This window comes from Brassica oleracea, chromosome C8 (genome assembly GCF_000695525.1).
Source record: "Brassica oleracea var. oleracea cultivar TO1000 chromosome C8, BOL, whole genome shotgun sequence".
NCBI classification, from domain to species: domain Eukaryota; kingdom Viridiplantae; phylum Streptophyta; class Magnoliopsida; order Brassicales; family Brassicaceae; genus Brassica; species Brassica oleracea.
In genome coordinates, this window is record NC_027755.1 from 36,485,655 (window position 1) to 36,503,632 (window position 17,978).

At 34.6% G+C, this 17,978-nt stretch overlaps 3 protein-coding genes and 1 long non-coding RNA gene across 5 annotated transcripts in view; 2 read left to right on the forward strand and 2 right to left on the reverse strand.

Annotated features, from left to right (window-relative positions):
• Positions 1-3,756: 3,756 nt before the first annotated feature.
• LOC106312809 lies at positions 3,757-8,944 on the reverse strand. Of its 2 annotated transcripts, none has more exons than XM_013750468.1 (20): positions 8,693-8,944; positions 8,538-8,610; positions 8,370-8,412; positions 8,219-8,296; positions 8,028-8,112; positions 7,851-7,918; positions 7,702-7,759; positions 7,249-7,359; positions 6,836-6,893; positions 6,599-6,695; positions 6,101-6,136; positions 5,786-5,922; positions 5,577-5,647; positions 5,438-5,491; positions 5,186-5,328; positions 4,952-5,092; positions 4,588-4,827; positions 4,453-4,512; positions 4,117-4,374; positions 3,757-4,023 (listed from the first exon to the last, which is right to left on the reverse strand). In XM_013750468.1, exons 1-20 carry the CDS (start codon positions 8,835-8,837, stop codon positions 3,895-3,897), a joined length of 2,085 nt encoding a protein of 694 aa, XP_013605922.1. In that variant the 5' UTR covers positions 8,838-8,944; the 3' UTR covers positions 3,757-3,894. The 2 variants fall into 2 exon arrangements, with proteins under 2 accessions (XP_013605922.1, XP_013605921.1); XM_013750467.1 differs by having other exon boundaries at positions 7,851-7,933.
• A 116-nt stretch (positions 8,945-9,060) lies between these two features.
• LOC106310169 lies at positions 9,061-10,368 on the forward strand. The gene is made up of 3 exons (XM_013747386.1): positions 9,061-9,439; positions 9,519-9,641; positions 9,883-10,368. The coding sequence occupies exons 1-3, from the start codon at positions 9,139-9,141 to the stop codon at positions 10,023-10,025; spliced, it is 567 nt and encodes a 188-aa protein (XP_013602840.1). The 5' UTR covers positions 9,061-9,138; the 3' UTR covers positions 10,026-10,368.
• A 3,912-nt stretch (positions 10,369-14,280) lies between these two features.
• Positions 14,281-15,577, reverse strand: LOC106310606. Its single transcript, XR_001263824.1, has 3 exons — positions 15,414-15,577; positions 15,239-15,314; positions 14,281-15,113 (listed from the first exon to the last, which is right to left on the reverse strand). It is a non-coding gene; the product is annotated as an uncharacterized LOC106310606 (long non-coding RNA).
• A 1,005-nt stretch (positions 15,578-16,582) lies between these two features.
• LOC106309301 overlaps positions 16,583-17,978 on the forward strand; it is a 5,532-nt gene continuing 4,136 nt past the window's right edge. The window contains exon 1 of the mRNA XM_013746342.1: positions 16,583-16,734. Coding sequence (XP_013601796.1) covers positions 16,583-16,734 — 152 coding nt within the window. The remainder of the gene's footprint in view (positions 16,735-17,978) is intronic.

A 17,978-nucleotide genomic window follows, 5' to 3' on the forward strand; every position in this document is an offset into this window, starting at 1 on the left:
AGGTGTAACTTTGATAGCAGCTAATCAAGTTATTCCAAAATCTCTAAACCGAGGGTATCAGTTTGGTAAAGCATGCTTAAAATACGTTTTCACAAAAATTAATGGTAACATGTTTCGTCGTAAAAGCCTTGTAAAGTTACAAGGACTTTACAACGAATTTTCTCTTTCCTCGTAAAATCGACGTAAATTTACATGTAAATTACCACGAAACATTTTCCTTGTAACTTTACTACGACTTTACGACGAAATTCAGTTTTATCGTAAAATCGTAGTAATTTTCTCGTAAATTTACGAGGAATATATTTCCTCGTAATTTTTCCTCGTTATAGGCATGTTTTCTTGTAGTGCCAATCAAATATTCTAAAATTTAAAATATCTCCAAATCCATCATATAAATAAATTCTTTGTTCAAATTTTAGATTTTTGTCTTTATTTGTGGATATCAAATCTAATACAGATTCATCTAAAATAGTTAAAATAATCAAAATTAAAATATTTAATTATCTATACTATTATTTGTGAAGTGGTAAAAATAAAAATATGAATCTAAATTATTTTGATTAGATAAATTATTAAAATTATTAATAATAAGGAATTATCCAAAAATCTAAAAGATATATTTTAAACAAAAAATATAATTTCTATATATACAGTATTGTTATCTGAAAAAATATTTTTAATAGAAAGTTAAAATAAAAAAAACAGAAAACACATAACTAAATACTAATCAAGTAAACTTTTTAATTTTATATAACTGAAAAATAATATTGAGTGACTTTTAAGATTTGTTTATTAATAATAGATATAATAAAAAATTAAAAAATTTATAAGTACGAATTTTCAAGCAAAAATATATATAATATTTTTTGACAAAAAATATATAATAATTTTATAAAAATAAAAATAATAATTTATCATTGTAGTCTTTTAATTAGTAATAATTGTATTAATAATTAGTTATAAAATGTTTATGTCTGCATAAGCTGGCGAAACACCTAGTTTACAATGATAAAGTAGAATTATTTTTAATGAAAAGCTAAATTAAAATGTTTTATTTTAATTTTCTCTGTTGAGAAAGTCATGTTGTTTCGTTTATGCAAGCCATTGTATTAAAGTAAACAGAAGTCACACTTGTTTAAGAAATCACGTACAAAGATAATGTGAAATACGTGATCCTGAAAGCCGAGAAGCTCAATCAATTAATTGACTGAACCATTTTCTTTTAAAATATATGGTTGAAACTGAATGACAAAGAAATATAATGAAAACACGACAGGGTTGATGTTGTGGTGAGCATCTTGGGACCTCTCATGGACCGCACTTGAGAGGAGATTGTCCCATATGGAGCAGCATGATTCGTCAGAGAATATAATAATTCATTATCCTGAATTAAAAAGTCTATTTTGTTTCCTTCTTTTTACAAAAAAAAAAGTATCACTACAATAAAATTTCTTAAAAAGGTAAAAACATAAATAAACGAAGGTCTATTAAAAGAAATTTTTGCCTTTTGAGATGAAATGTTTATCTTGAAGAAAATCCCTTTTTACATTAAATAAATTCAATGTATATATGCTCTGTTAGGTCTAGATAAATGTATTAGTGAGGCAATATAGAGAAGTATTAACCTGATTTAATCGATATGTCTTATCGGCTTATTTAGTGCTACAAAGTAAACAAATTTGCATGATCATCACATTGTTTAACTTAAATTTAAAATGTTTTCCAACTAATGTAAAAGATAGCCGAGAAATGAAAAGAAATTGATTGTGAAAAGATTTCAATCTTCATTCTCTGGCTAGTGTTTCTTTTCTTCTCGGACATGCATTTCTTTATCAGTTTGTTTGGCTGTTTTTGCCACTCACGGGAAGTGTGTTGTTCTATATTTTTTAGTGTAAGCATATAATTATTAACTCCAAGTTTTTTTCTCTTTAATTTTTAAGAATTTTCTCACGTTATGAAGACTCAGAAATAGATTTTTGTGGAGCTATAAGAATAAATTTCCCATAATTACCAGTTAAATAAATCGGGTTGATATGCTACTAAATTATAGGCGCAAATAAACCATAAACAAAAACAAAGCATTTCAACTTTGGACTAAAGCTTAAGATATAGCAAATGAAAGAATTTTGAAAAGGAAAAGACTGTACCCACTTCCTCATCTTATTGAGTTCCACAATTTGTCTTTCAAGGACACAGTACCACGTCGCTGTATCAGAATAAACTCGCATTTTAACCTGGACCCGAAGATCCGAACCGGAACCGATCTAAAAATACCCGATCCGAAACCGGACCAAAAATTTACAAGTATTTTTTGGATCTAAATTTTTTACCCGAAAGAACCGGAACCGAAAAGGAACCGACCCGAATAGATCCGGACCCGAAAAGAACCGACCTGAATAGACCCAACTCGATAAGAACCGATTTGTACCCAGACTTAAAAACATGTATATCTAAAACTATAATGTTTTTGTGTTCTATTTTATATATATTATTTTATGATTTAGTTGAAATATCTTTTGTTAACAACATTTGTTATTATTCTTTAACATTTTTAAAATAATATAAAGCTTTAGAATGTAAAATTTAGAGTTTTAAAATGTTTTATTTTAATTATTAATAGTTTCATTTAAGTTGTTTTGTAAAATTTTAGATATATATGACAAATATTCAACTAAAGTTGATGGAATTGAGTATATCATGTCTTTTTCAGATCCTAAATATCCGAACCCGATCCGTACCCGATATGGACCCGAAAAATTACGGGTATTTTATGGGTATTTTAATTATAGACCCGAACCCACACGGACCCAAGAAGAACCGATCCGAATCCGAACCGAAAATTTCTAAGTACCTATTGGGTCTAAATATTTAAGATCCGAAAAGACTCGGACCCGAAAGGAACCGGCTCGAACCCGAGCCGATAAAGTGGAAGTGTCCGACGGATTGAGTCCCTAACCAACTAATTTTTTTGTCAATCTGTTTGATGTTGTTAGCAATGGGAATTAAATATTTATGTCGCCACACATACAAGCATATCCGAGATGTTAGATTTCAAATCCACAGTGCTTATCACTTTTTCAAATCCGCCGTAATATTCAACCATATGGGGTTACATCACAACCAAGTTCCATTGACGTTGTGCTTTTTTAGTTGAGGAAGCTCTTCAAAGAAAAATAATCAGAAAACAATTTAAACTATTCATATTACAAGACTGAAAACAATGAGAATAGATCATATTCATATGTTTTTAGAAAATTCTACAATTCTCATCTCTCTAGACGTTAGAGTGAAATTTGGTCAACTAGTCGAGAAACAAACCTCTAGAGTGAAGATGGTAATCTGCAGAGATGGTAAATTGCAGAATGTACTAGCTGATTTTCGCTTTTTTGGTCTTCCAAGTGACTATGAACTAGTTGCCTCGTTCTTAAACTTTCAATATCATGCGTGAAAGAGAGCATCAGTTCAAAATATAACGATTTCACATGTAAGTATGAGCACGCTATTAAAGCGTGAAAATATTGTTCTTTCAAGATGCTAGAAAAGATATACTATCTTTTGGACGATTGACCACTCCGTTGCCAATGTTTCTGATAACTGGTTATTGTGCCACGAAACAAGAGTTGCATGTAGCCTTATATATCCCATCAAGTTATTCTTGTTTTCATAGGATCACATCATATTATCTCTAAAGCTGGTCCAAAGAATCAAAAATTTAAACTTGTTCAAATTAAAAATTAACTAAAATTATTCAAATTATCAAAATAATGTAAAATTATCCAATATATATAACTGTTTAACAGGATCTGAATTTAATAACTTTAATTTCAATCTCGGATATTCTTTAACTAAAAAAAACAAAAATGTAACAGAAGATTCCTAAGGCTTATAATATTATTAGTCAGAATCAGAACCTGAAGATAGAATCTGGACAGCATCTTTAGGTTCGTTATCAGTGATCGAAGCAGGAGCCTCTTCACCCTTTGCATTCCTCCTCTTTCTCTCTTTCTTCTTCTCCTCCTCCGTCTGTAAACAATCATCAATCTTTCTTTATTAGGTTTATGTCGAAAACGAGGCATATATACACATACATTTATATAAATCTAATCATTTTATTACGTTATTGTCTGACTGATTCGTCGATGATTGCTGAGTTGTCTGAACGGGTTGTTGGATTGCTCGGCTTCTCGTCCACCAAACACTGCCTGCAGATAACAAAGCTCCTAGAAGCAATGTAGGTCCCATTCTTGGGTCTGCTAGGTAATCTTTGATTCTGTTCCATAAGCGCAAGAGTGCTTGTGTTGCTTTCACGCTTTTCGGGACTCCTGACCTCATCGGTTCAGTGCTTTCTGGAACAAGTTCTGGAGTTTTCGCTCTCTGCAAGTGAAAGTGAAAGATCAAAAGAGATATGTTATAAAGGAACATGTAAAGAATGACAAAACAGTGGTTACTTACATAGAATGGTAGGTTTTTGCTGTCACCATCTTCAACCATTTTAGATAGCCACTTTATGATCTACAAAAAGTTAACAAGCAATGTAAACAAAAAGTCAATACCCGAAACTAATAAGAGTTTTCTCTAGTATTGTACCTCGGGAGTTTCAGCTGGTCCGTCATAACTAACGACAAGTTGTGCAGCGGGATCTACATCGTCAGCTTCAGATTCCCAAACAGTTTTGGGCCAGTTACTTGATTTCTTCTCTACGTTAGCACTTTCTGTAGCATTTCTATGGTACCGGATGATCAAGATCCTCGGGACATCAATTGGGGACTTCCTTGTTCCACACGTGTCATAGCTGGTTTCCGATTGAACATAGAAGAAACAGTATTTCTGAATAAAAAAATCTAGAGGGAGTCAGATGGTATCAAGTAACAGATCCAAAGATCTAGACGCCAGATGTTAAGAAATCCTGATGGATTCAGGAAACAGAACAGATTCTGGCAAGATTACTTACGCTCTGGACTTCTCCATCGAGCCACGCAAGTGTAAGTCGCTTGTTTTTGTGCGCAGAAGCTGCTGGAGCTACTGAAGGATCCTTGGAAGCCTCGTCTGATTCGTCATGGTTTGACAAAGCATCTTGTACCCTGCACATGGTCTACAAACTTGTAAGATTAAAACACGTTTCTAAGAGGAAGAAGACGAGAATTTCAGGGAAAAATGGACGAATTTTTAAAAAGACTTTACTCACTTCCCTCAGCTTATTGAGTTCCGTGCTCTGTCTTCCAACAAGGACGGAACAGTACCACGTCGCTGTTTCAAAACCAGCTCGAGAATATCCACGTGCATCACAACCAAGTTCCATTGATGTTGTGCTACTTAGTTGAGGAAGCTCTTTAAAGACAAATGTATCAAAAACCAATTAGAATCATTCATATATAAGACTGCAACTGATACCCCAATTCTACTAAACATATAACGAGTAGAAGCAGAGAGGGATTACGTAATTGCTTGTTCTGCTCCAAAATGTCCAAAAACCATGTACGGTTGCCAGATCCTGCAATATGGAATATATTATACAATTAGTTGCCAAACCAAGCATCATTAGTTAGCCAATCACTCGGTTCAAGATAGTGAAAGACCATGATAAACAACAGGTTTTAAACCCGGATCCTTCATAATCACCATGGCAGGTGCAGATTCCACCTCCAACCTGTTATAAGAGAGAAATTATGAGATGACCAGATGTATCAAAGGTTTACAACCAAAACAGATATATCGATGATAAATCATTCGCAGAAGCAACAGACAGTAGCGCCGAATAAACAGACTTAGAAGTGCAATGACGTACGCATTCCACCAAAAAGATGCATCCTCTTCTCTCCAAAGCACGTAAGTTAGAGAGGCGAAATTCCAATAATCTTTTGCAGCTTGGCGTACAGAAGGAGTGGCTCGCTCCCCTGTTTGTGAAAATAAAATGACTCTCACCTAGGGTACGGGAAGATCAGAGAAAGGACGAAAAAATGAAATTAGTTTAGTTTCTAGATGTGACGCAAAAAACTATCTGCATGCCTGCTTAACATGTTATTTATAAGTTAAATAGGATGGAAAAACGCTTGATAAAGGAAAAATTCTAAAGAGAACGTTTTAAGAAAGTTGAACAAACCTTATTAGGTGGAACTTTGGCGAGAAACTTGGGTACCTGTATGCAAATATACATTTCTAATTATTTGTTTATTACCCAAAAAACATATTTCTAATTACCTAAAAAGTAAGGAAATAGTCTAAATATCCAATATGTGCCAACATATGAACCTGAATAAAACATGTAAGCAAAACAGTGTCATATGTGCTGGTACATATTTTGCGAACCATGACATGGAAAAATCTATAAGACTTAGATACTATACGGCCTGCAGCTTTGCAGATCAAAGTACACCCATGGAAGTTTCTAATATGGTTAGTCTTTGATCTTGATCCTCTACCCAAAACCATTGACTTTAATATTGATGGAAGGTTATAGCAAAGACATCTGGTTGGACTACCACTTAAGGTTCTGAAGAAGGTAAGACATTACATTCAGATATATGGGTCCTCTAAACATTACTTTATGCGCGACAAGTTTCTAACTTCAGCAATAGCACGGAAAGGATATTATATATACCAGTGTTTCTTTTGTGTGATAGAATACTCTAGGCAACTCCAGTACCGTGGTTGCAAACCAATCAGTAACTGCGTCTGTTGACAGCTCTCCTTCAAACCTAACAGAGATTTAAAATATTATTTCACCAAGAGGAAATGAAGCAAGAAAATCCTTTAAACGGCTAGTCCAAAGTCCAAAGAAAATATTACAACCAACAAAGCTTTCCTGTTAAGCTAAACGATTCAGCCACTGAGTTACCTGATAAGACAATCTGCAGTTTTGCATTGGGGAGGGAAAGCGACAATTGAAGGAAGGCCTGCATGCATAGTAGGAGGTTATAACAGGAGAAGAATGCATCTTAGAGTAACTCGTGAAAGATGTAGTACGAATCCAAGGCATACAATCATTACAGCTTTTTGTAATACAAATGTGAATGTATAAGTGTAACTGTATAGTAGTGTTCAAAATAGCCCAAACCTATGGGATGTAATATACTGTCATGATACAAAGTACAAACACACGATTACAGAACCAAATTAACTAGGTCCCCTCTACGTTTTTTTCAGTGGGTCTCCTCTCACTTACTTCAGTCTAATTTTTACTTCTTTTACGTTCCCTCATCTCATTTTCTTGTCTAGGTTGTTGGCAGACTGAGTAAAGTGATAACGTACCGTTTCTAAAAAGTACTTGTCCTGTTGTTTTCTTCTCAGCAAGGTAGGTCACAAGTCGAACATCACCTAGCTCTACCATCGCATGATTAGCAACCCCATCCAACAAGTCAACTGCAATTATACAAGCGAGCTGAGCTTAACAAGATGATTGGTAAGAACATTCCATTCACAGTAAAGCATGTCAACACTATTGTTAGCTATTAATCTAATGTTCCCTCCTACTTGTTAAAACATATCTTTTGATATCTGGTGGCGCATCAATGCTACACATGGTTCGTACATAATGGACACCATATTCCTTTTCTGAAAACTAATACTGTCTTATGCAGATACTTCAACTTTCCCTTTTCATATGCACTGTTGTAACTCTTCAATCTATATAATTGAAGTGTCTTTAGCTAAATCTAGCAAGACACTTTCACTTTAAAAATACTAGAGAAAGAGAAATCCTACCAATCCTTCTCCAGGCCATAGAGAACTGAGCAGAGCTGTTGCTACCAGAAGAATACAGCTACAGGTATTTAACATTTCAGTTAATCCAAAATGTAAAGACTTTCGAGCTTTAGAATAACGTGAAGCACAAATCCAGATGAGCTTTTTACCTGAATGAGCCATGGCTTCGAATCTTGGAACTTAGACGCAAAGTCTTGGGACGTAATTGCCATAAAACCTTCACGTTCAGGCTCTAAAAATATTTAAGAGCTAACAAGTTGGCATCACAATAATTATATGAAACGAATTCAAGAAGAAATGTGAAAGAGGTCTGTCAGTTAACTGACCATAAGAGACCGCTTCCAGCAGGGGAATTTTTATATTTGCAAAATCTTCCACAGCATATTGTTTTTCAAGCTCCTCTATAATATGCTGCAACCATTAAATCAAGCAATTGATTTTCCAAAAAAAAAAAAAAAGTCAGAAGAAATCTTTCTTTGTGTACATCATGAATGAAGAAACAGAAATAAGAACTTACCAGTGATTCATCAATGCCATACAGGTCATAGTCCCTTTTCCATACTGGATTTGTTAAAAGCTCATAGGCGTATTGTATCTGCATATAATTAGCATCACTTAGCAGAAACCTAAAAGGCTGATAGAATGAGACACACAAAATATCCACGGACCTTTATAAAATCAGCGGGACGAGCATCTCCTGAATCTGAATTCCTGTGACGATCAATTTCAAAGAAAAACAGAAACTTATAACTAAGAAGTGAAGAGCACAAACAGAGATACTGAGTAGCCTTAAATTGATCGAATTCAAAGTTAAGCCAAAAAAAAAATAAAGTTACCATTTGGAAGCAATAATAGCCTCGTACGCCTCTCTCACGTCATCCACTGAACCGTACGTCTTTACACCCAAAACTAAACGGAAAAGAAACTCAAATCAGTAAGGCAATAGGATTATAGAGTGCGTTGGACAATTGAGTAGAGAGAGAGATGGTACCGTCGTAGTGAGAAGTAGGAAAGGAACGAGGAAGAAGGAAAAGCTGGAAGAACATAGCGAGGACGAATATGAAAATAGGAGCCGCGTAGGCTCTGAGCACGGAGGACATCGACGACGACGACGGAGACGGAGATTCTTTCGCCATCGATCCAAACTCCGATCAGAGAGAATCTCTTTCGATGTGGTTAAATCTCGTTCGGATATTTTTCCGCGAATTAATTAAATAGAGGGATCGACGACTCTCCATAAGTAAAGAAAATATAGTGTTTCCTAAAATAACCCTCAAAACTTTTTTCTAATTCTATAAACGTTTAATATTTCAACAAATAAACCTCATTCTGGGTTTGATTGGCTCCAAAGAACTTCTCGAAAAGGAAATAACAAAACAAGATCCGGTTCGGTTTATATTTTAATTTAAACCGAAACCTTCGAGAGTTGAAGACGCGATGGGGATCTCTTCCTCCGTACCTTCGTACTCCGCCTCTTTCTCTAACTCCACCACCACGGCCTCTCCTCCTCCTCCGTCGCCGCCGTCTCGCGTCAATGAGAAATCTTACGGACCTGAGAGGCCTCGATTCTTCGATGGAAAGGCGAAGAACAAGTGCTGGTCAAACGCCGACGTCGTCCCCGGTCGACATCCCGAGAGGTGGCGAAAAGACGCCGCCGGAAACGTCGTCTGCAAAAGATTCGGAAACTGCGGCGGATGTCTCTGTTTCGAGTACGATCACATTGTTCCTTACTCCAAAGGTTTCGATTCTCCCAACCTCTCTCTCTCTCACTGGGGTCTAAAGGTTTAGTCTTTGATTGTTGATTATGTGTTTGTAAGGTGGAGAATCGACGGCGGAGAATTGTCAGATTCTTCAAACTAGAGTGAACAGATTCAAAGCAGCTCAGGAGAATGTGGATGCTGAGACACTTAAGGGTTATTCATGTGGCCTGCAGTTCACAGGTATGTTTACATGTCAATGTGTTGTTTAAACAGTGTACATTGAGTTATGTAGGAGATATCATCATTGAAGCAAAGTGTAAATGCTTAATGCTCTTGGGAAATGGATCTTCTTTCCAAAAAGACTATAGATATAAGCTGGCATATTCTCTTCTTACCCTTACAATGATCATACACAAGTGTGTGTATTTCTGTGTATATATGCTATCAGTTTCTTGAGATTTCTTCTAATCTAAACATACAGACAAGGAGCTTGATGTTATTGAAATGGCGGTTTATGGAGACGTGTTACGACCTGGAAAAGAATGTCGCTGCAAAACTGTAGCCGAGCTGCTTGGTCAGTACAAGGCCAAAGATGGTAAAGCCGCGTGCGAGTTACCATCATAATAATAAAGCATCTCTTTGTAAAGCATTGATTCATCTCATATGCTCAAACTTTGCATCTAAAATCTTTTACTCAATTTGGTAACCATCTGTTTGCGAGAGTAGTGATGGTGATTCTTTTTTTTTTTTTTTTTTTTTTTTTTTTTTTTTTTTTTTTTTTTTGTCACGGGCGGTCTCCGGAATCCCAGAGGACTCGAACCCAGGTGCCTTGGGATCCAGTTCACTCTAGTGTTACCACTAGGCTATTCTGTCCCGGCAGTGATGGTGATTCTATCCCTTGTATTTTGTTGTAAGATTGGAAATAATAATATTCAGATTATACTACTACATACCTTTAAGACTTTAAGTCAACAAAGATTGTGGACCACCTACAATAGGTCGTATGATTGGTCATGGAGACTCTTGAAATATCTAGAAAACTGGAATGGTGCGCAATTATGTGAGCTATTTAAAGCAGTAAGATGGATTCGTCAATTGATCCCAACGGTTATGATCGCCTCTCAAAGATTAGCCAGCTCCATCTTATAAAAGTAACTGAAGCAGATTTTAACAAGACAGAAGTGTCTACTTGGGGCAGCCACTACTCTTCTCCATCTCGACGTTGATATGGATCGAGGTGTTAGTGATCGGCTACATCGAGCTTGACTCTGAGAAGCGTTTGTACCCTGGTTGGCAAGTTCTTCGACCCGCTTTCTCCATTATCATGTTATCGTATAATGTAACTTCTTCAAGTATAAACAGAGCTGCTATGAGACTGAATCGCGTTTGCCTTTTAAAATTGGTTTTAGGCTTTTGTTACTTTGGTCTTTTTAACCTGCTTGGCTCATGACACAATTGGTTGTCATCCTCATAATTTTGTGCTTTTGCTTTTGAAATTCAGCTGTATCTGCACAAGCAAATAATGACAGAGTACACAAACCCGCTTAGAAAGAACATCTCTGAGGCTCACTATGGCCTAGCTTCACTGAGAACATGTATTCAAACTTGTCTAAAGATATAACAAAATTTCCATCATTTTGTGCCTAGGCCGTTTATTTGTTTTATTGATGATAACACTATTTTCATTCTGTTATCTGTGATTGAGAGTGGAAAAGCTGAGCTTTGCGTTTGCATTTGCTCTGCAACGAGTGTATAATTTCTATTCAGCTATTCTTTCTGTTGTCCTTGTGAAATGTTTGTTGCTCTGGTTCAGTGCTTCATCAAACCTGATCGAACTACCCAATCATATCATTTGTTTTTTTTTTTTTTTTTTTTTTTTTTTTTTTTTTTTTTTTTTTTTGTCACGGGCGGTCTCCGGAATCCCAGAGCACTCGAACCCAGGTGCCTTGGGATCCAGTTCACTCTAGTGTTACCACTAGGCTATTCTGTCCCGGCCAATCATATCATTTGTATTTCAGACAAACCAAGCTTATGTCGAGCAGAAACTAAATACGGTTCCAATAGAGGGGCTTTGCTGGTTTTTTTTTTTCTCTTGTTGATATGTTGCTCTCTTTCTCAACTTGTGGCAAATCAAACTTTGTAGGAACGAAATTGACATGGTCAATTGTGGTCTTGTGAAAACATGATCTGTTGTTTTTGTCTATTCTCCATTACTCTTTCGTCCTTAAACTTCATAACTGATTTTTAATCACAACAGTTTTATATTTATGTGTTACATGTTGTTCTACTAGCATTTTTCATTTTTTTCAAAAAAACATGTAAATCTAAGAGTATCCACATGGACAAAAACTTCATTAAGTTGATTAACCTTTTCATAGGGATCAATACTGAATCATAGGCTAACAGAAATAAATAGGATTAGCTGCCTCCCTCAATTGAATCATAGACCACTAATAAGTGAAAACCATCAATAGAAAGATTAGGGGATTGAGTGTGCATGGGAGTCACTCTTAGTGGTAGACTCTATACCCAGCTTCGATTAGGATCAAGAGAGCACACCAAAATCGCCTAAGCAAAGATTCAATCTGACGTAGCGGAAGAAGTATTCGATCTTACAAAATCGTCAAGCCAAAGCGAAATCCGCTAAACTGAACAAAAACTCGATCTATTGATCGGAATATTATACATAACAAATATCAATCTTCTTCATTGTGAAGGATTTTGATCTGTGAACAAGCAAGAAGAAAGAGTTTTGTCTGTTTTTTTTTATTTGCTTACACTTTGTTAATAGAGACATTTCTGACTCTCTGCTTGTTCATCTTTTTTTTTTTTTTTTTGAATGAATATTAAATTTATTCACCAAAATTTTTTTTTACAACTAGTGCATACTGTTTACTTTAAGACTTTAAACTCCAAAAACATCTTAAACATTTGTAATTCTAGTTGAAAACCAAAATTGCATCATCTCATCCATTCCTTTGACTCCCTTCCTTCTCAAGACACTGATTTTGTTTCTGATCCCTTTGTCTATCATTCTCTGCACCACAGATAGTGGAAGTGACTTATCCCCATGCCTCACTTTGTTGCGTTCCCTCCACACTACATAAAGAACTAACTGAAAAGCATAACGTATGCAAAACAGCCACTTCTTCTCCTTATTTCTGTCTATTATAAGCTCACGTTAGTATAACAACTCCCCATAATACCTTTGACCGCCTTTTCCCACATTTGAGCAGAGTAACAACACTCAAAAAACAGATGATCTCTCGATTCAGTGCCCAAGTTACAAAGCACACAAGTGGTGACAGTACCTTGGCTCCATTTAGCAATCCTATCCAGCGTCGATAATCTGTCCCGAGCTGCTAACCATGCCATAAAAGCGTATTTAGGCGTGGCCTGCTTCATCCATATTCCTCGAGACCAGTCACAGTAAACTTTGCTCACTCTCAACAGCAACCAAGTTTCTTGAATAGAGAATGTCTTCCTATACCCCGACTTCCTTCCTGCTTGTTCATCTTTACAGAAGCGATGCCCAAATATAGCATGAGAACAATGGGAGTGAAAGGCTTCACCTTGTGGTACCTCAAATCATACATTCAGTCAACTGATCCAAGAGTTTAATTAAATGTTATAACACCTTAGATTCTGAGGATTATTTGGGGTTTTAAGAATTGTAGACTGGAGTTAAGTTTCAGTATAGCTTCCCGAGTTCGACACGTTATACCAATGTGATTGATGGTCTTATTCATGTATGAATCCTTCGTATATGTTTTGGTTGACAGAGAATTCTGCCTAGGAAAGCAAGCTTACAAAAACTCAACTGAGAACTCCATTATTTTTAGTTCACATCAAAAAAATGAGCTCCCATTTCATAATGAGTCACATGTACCAAACAAAGCTTTGACGCTTAGAAGCTCATTTTTTGATGTACACCTTCGGTTTAAGATTGCATTTCACAATGAGTCACTTTTTTGAGTTTGTTTGCACCTAAAGGCACAATGTGCTCAAGGCACAATGTGCTAGACGAGCACATTCACGGGTTCGAAGGGCTTTTCTGGACAGTTTTGCCCTTTGGCAAGTACGGCTTTGAGTGGGAACTAGTTTAGAGAAACCAAAAGTTGGTAATTTAGTTCGAGTTAGTTTAAATTGGTCATTTATTATGGGTTATGTTTATAGAGGGATAAGTTTTACTATTTGCTTCCCCTTATTTTATATATTTGATTGTTTGTAAGAATTGAAAATATATAAATAAATTTGTCTGATATGATAATTGTAAACTTTTATTCTCTATATTTTGATATCCATTTTCATATATTTTAGTTATTAGACCATTTATAAAATCTTTTGCCTGGACAGAGAAAAATGTGGATATGAAAACTCAAAAATTAATAGATAATCAGCCACTGTTCCAATTGTGGATACAAGAGTTATGGATATATATTTCATGAACACATGTGGTTAAGACATAAATTATGGACATATGAGAATTGGACACATGAGAATTGTGGACGCAGAAATAAGGTCTGCACTTTATGAAAGATTAAAAGGTTGAGCGAGACATGAGAAGAAAATGTCTACACTTTATGAAAGATTAAGCATTTACCAACGTATGCCAAAGTCAAGAAGTTGAACCACCCGTTACTTCTTCTGCTCCAAGGTTACTTCCATTGCAAGTAGGTTGTAAGAGAATACTGACCCTATCACTGAGCTTTGTCGATTTGAATAACATGGAATTGACTCTTTTTTTTTTTTTTTTTTGAAAAACAAAAAAGTGAACGATACTTATTGTGCTTTAGAAGATGAGATGAGTAAAAGATAAAAAAAGTTATTGGGTTGTTGCTTTGGTTAGAACCAAAATTAGAAACTTGGAACGTGAGGGTAAAAAATAAATTTTACTAGAGGTTTTTGTTGGAGAAAGTACATCTAGCAAATAATAATAGGTTGGTAAACTGTCCATATTATATAGTCTTTTCTTTTTAGACTTACTAGTAATGATTCTTCTTAGTTATAGTATCTCTACTTGATATAAGTTCTTCTGATGTTGTATCCTTAGGACCTATTGAGATATTAAGTTATCTGTTAATCTTCAACGCTTCATCTCTTTCCTCTTTGTACGTATAAGCTTCAAACATTTTGATCTTCCTTTGGAATTCGTGCTCACGTGGCCTTATTGGAACCATCTGATTTCATATATTCCTCCCTCTTTCTCTTGTGCTGAGCTCAAATTGTGGTGAACTGGAACTGGAACTGAACCAGCTTCTTGTGGTGCAAGTCATCTTTTGCATCATTTGAGGTGAATTTAACCATATCACACCTTTTAAAATCCGTTCTTAAAAACTAGAGCCAGTCGTCTATGTTCCTTCAAGACGCCATGCCTGGAACTGAACTAGCTAGCTTCTTGTGGTGCAAGTAACCCGTTATATGTTTTTAGTATATGAAACGGCTCCATTTCCATATATGTTTCTAATTTAATGTTCATGGTTTTCTGCAGGATGGGTTTCCAGGGCACGCCACCTAACTCTGCAGACGGCTCGCTTTCGGCGACATGGGGCCTCCTCTTTCTTGGCCTCATCGGCGCCTTCCTCCTGGGGTTGCTGAGCTTCGTCTGCTTCAAGCGTCGTCGCCAGACGTCTGCGGGAGTCACCCCCGTTGGGGAAGTCGAATTTGGTAATACAGCTCCTTAAAATAGAGAATGTCTGTTTACTTCGTTTTCTGTAAACATATAAAATAAACAAAGGAATCAGAAATTTTGGTTCAAAGAGATAAGTACGAGAAATAATAATACAAGGGATATTCTCGTTTTATGCTTTCATGAATTTAAGTCTAGATCTGCATACTGAGCTTAGCCATTGCACATAAGTTGTGGAAAAAGACGATGCTTATTTCTTCAGGAGATATCTCCATCATTTGAGTCTGAAATCATGTCCAACTCTCGAATTTTAGCTCAACCTTATTGCACTACCAATAAACATCAAAGTTCTCTTTCTTTCATAAACTACCTGAAGAACATACCAGATTGAAAGAACGCATATATCGTGAAGCGAGTAAAAGGCTTCCAATGATCCAACTTGACTCCAATGAAGTGAAAGAATCATATATTATAAAGAACAATAACCAGAGAACCAGATATATACACTATAATGCTAGTGAATTTAGCTTATATTGAAGAGCTTCTTTACAAAGTATTGATATAGTAAATGATACTACAAACACACAAAATACTAAACACAGCTATATATTGTAAACAATATTGGGGACCAAATCTTTTAATGGCTCCATATCCATTGAAAAGTAGTAATCCACTTGCATCAGTCACATCTTAATGATGAGGCTTCATCTTCTACAAGACAAAAAAAGACAGTTGCAAAAAAAGACAATTGTAAAAAAGATTAATACTATTTTCCGAAAATGTTCAAAGAATGTAATTTATTTCCAAAAACTAGATTTACATTTTCAAGTTACTAGAAATATTAAATTAGATAACTATTTATTTCTGCGCAGAGTTGACATAACATAATTGTAATGCTGCATTTTGTTCTGTATTTTTGTTTCTTAATCTTTTCCAAAGTTTTTGCTTCTTATCTAAAGCCAATAATTTTATAGTTCTATCCATCTGTAAATTATATTGCTTCTGAAGTGCTGCAGTCTGGTTTTCGTGATATATTTTGGCAGGGAGTCTACTTTTTAGATGAGGGTGTTTCTTTATTTGTTGACGATTTGTCTGTTTCAGGATTTCTTATATCCGTTATAAAGTTTTTGCTAATGGATTCATGCTAAAGCAAAAGCTGCATGCCTCATGTAAGGTATACTTTGAGGTGTATTACCTTCAGTTAAAAAAAAACAAGATTCTCGATCGTTGGGTTTAGTCTTATGCTGCTGGTTTTAAGATTTCTTTACATTATTTCGTCTCATAATGAATGCTACTTCAAATATTTTTGTTTTTATGCTTCTTCAAATTAAACCACAAAGCCCCTTATATCAATATATGATTATTCTCTATTACGTTGCACCGTGCTGCTTAGCATTCTTGTTTATCCCTTGGATTGTTGTGGAGTTTCCGGTTCTTAGAGAGACCTCTTCCATTTTGATTATGTCATTTTTGGGCCGAACTCGTTCTGTGCGTTTGCTTTGAATCTTTGCTGTGTTCCTTTTGGTGGGGAAAACATATATCTACTTTGACCATGAATGTTGCTGGTGTGGTTAAGGACTGGCTCTTGATCGCCTTCTCATGGTCTGTGATTAAGTACACTGTAACTCCTGTGAATCTTTTTGTTTATGGGTTTGCGTTCTTAGGAGTTGCGTATTATAATCACGCCAAGTTACAAGTTACACTGTAACCCCTGTTATAATCTTTTTGTTTATGGGATTGCGTTCTGAGCGTTGAAAGCTAAACAGGCTCAGAAGAGTGGTCAGAAGATTGCTTAACTTACATTTTGTTTGACTAAGAACTTGAAGGGTTTATAAGTAGATGGAAAACAAGTTTTGGTTTGTGATAATGAGACCTATTAATGGCCATTTTTCTTAAATTTGGTAATTGATACTCCCTCCGGATATAAATGTAAGATGTTTAAGTTTATTAAGAAAACTTTATTATATAATTTTATTTATTCTTTTTTGTTTTAGATGTAAAGTTTTATTTGGATCCCAATAAAATTCAACCACTTACCTTTTTACATTTTAATTTATATTTTACTTTTAAATCAAAAACATTAATTAGAGATAGAACATCATATATTTGTATACAAATGAAATGTCTAAAACATCATATATTTTCCGGAGGGAGTATTTATTTTTGGTTGATTATGATTATGGTTGTGTTATTTATCATCATTTGTTGGCTTAGTTTGAGTTATTATGTTACTTGTTTGTCTACCTATGAATTGTAGATTGCATGAATCATTTATGATGTGGGTTTCTTAATTTATGTTTTCAAACGTGCTATCCCACCAATTCCATTTTAATAGAAACTAGACCCTAGACCCTGGCCAGCGTGGATACGAATTTTCAGTTTTTAATTATTTATTTTATTAAATGGTGTATTTGTAATATTCGTTCATATTATATTCATTAAATAAATATATTTTTTGCATCTTAAACTATCTATTTTTTTACGAATGTTTGATATCATATAAAAAATAAAAAAAAATGAGTATAGAGTTAATTAGATAATTTTAAAAACATAAATTTTTCTTTCATGTGCGATATCATATAAATAATGATATGCCCAGTTAACAAAAATTATGATTATCTTATGTGTAATTTTTTTTATTTTGACAATTTCCTTAAAACTATATTAAATTTTACATATTTTAATTAGAATATTTTTAATATCTTTACCTTTTTATTTGAAATGCAACTCAATATTTTTTTAACAATTATAACAAAATATTTAAAAAATATTTTTAGAATTTGTTTGAAAAATATGAAAATTACATTTTAAATTAAAATTATCCTAAAATATGATAAGTTTTGATGTAAACGAAAACTCAAATTATGTCAAAAATAATGATATTCAATGATAATAACAATTTTAATTGATTAATTAAAAAAATACATTTACAAAAATATTGTTTGAAA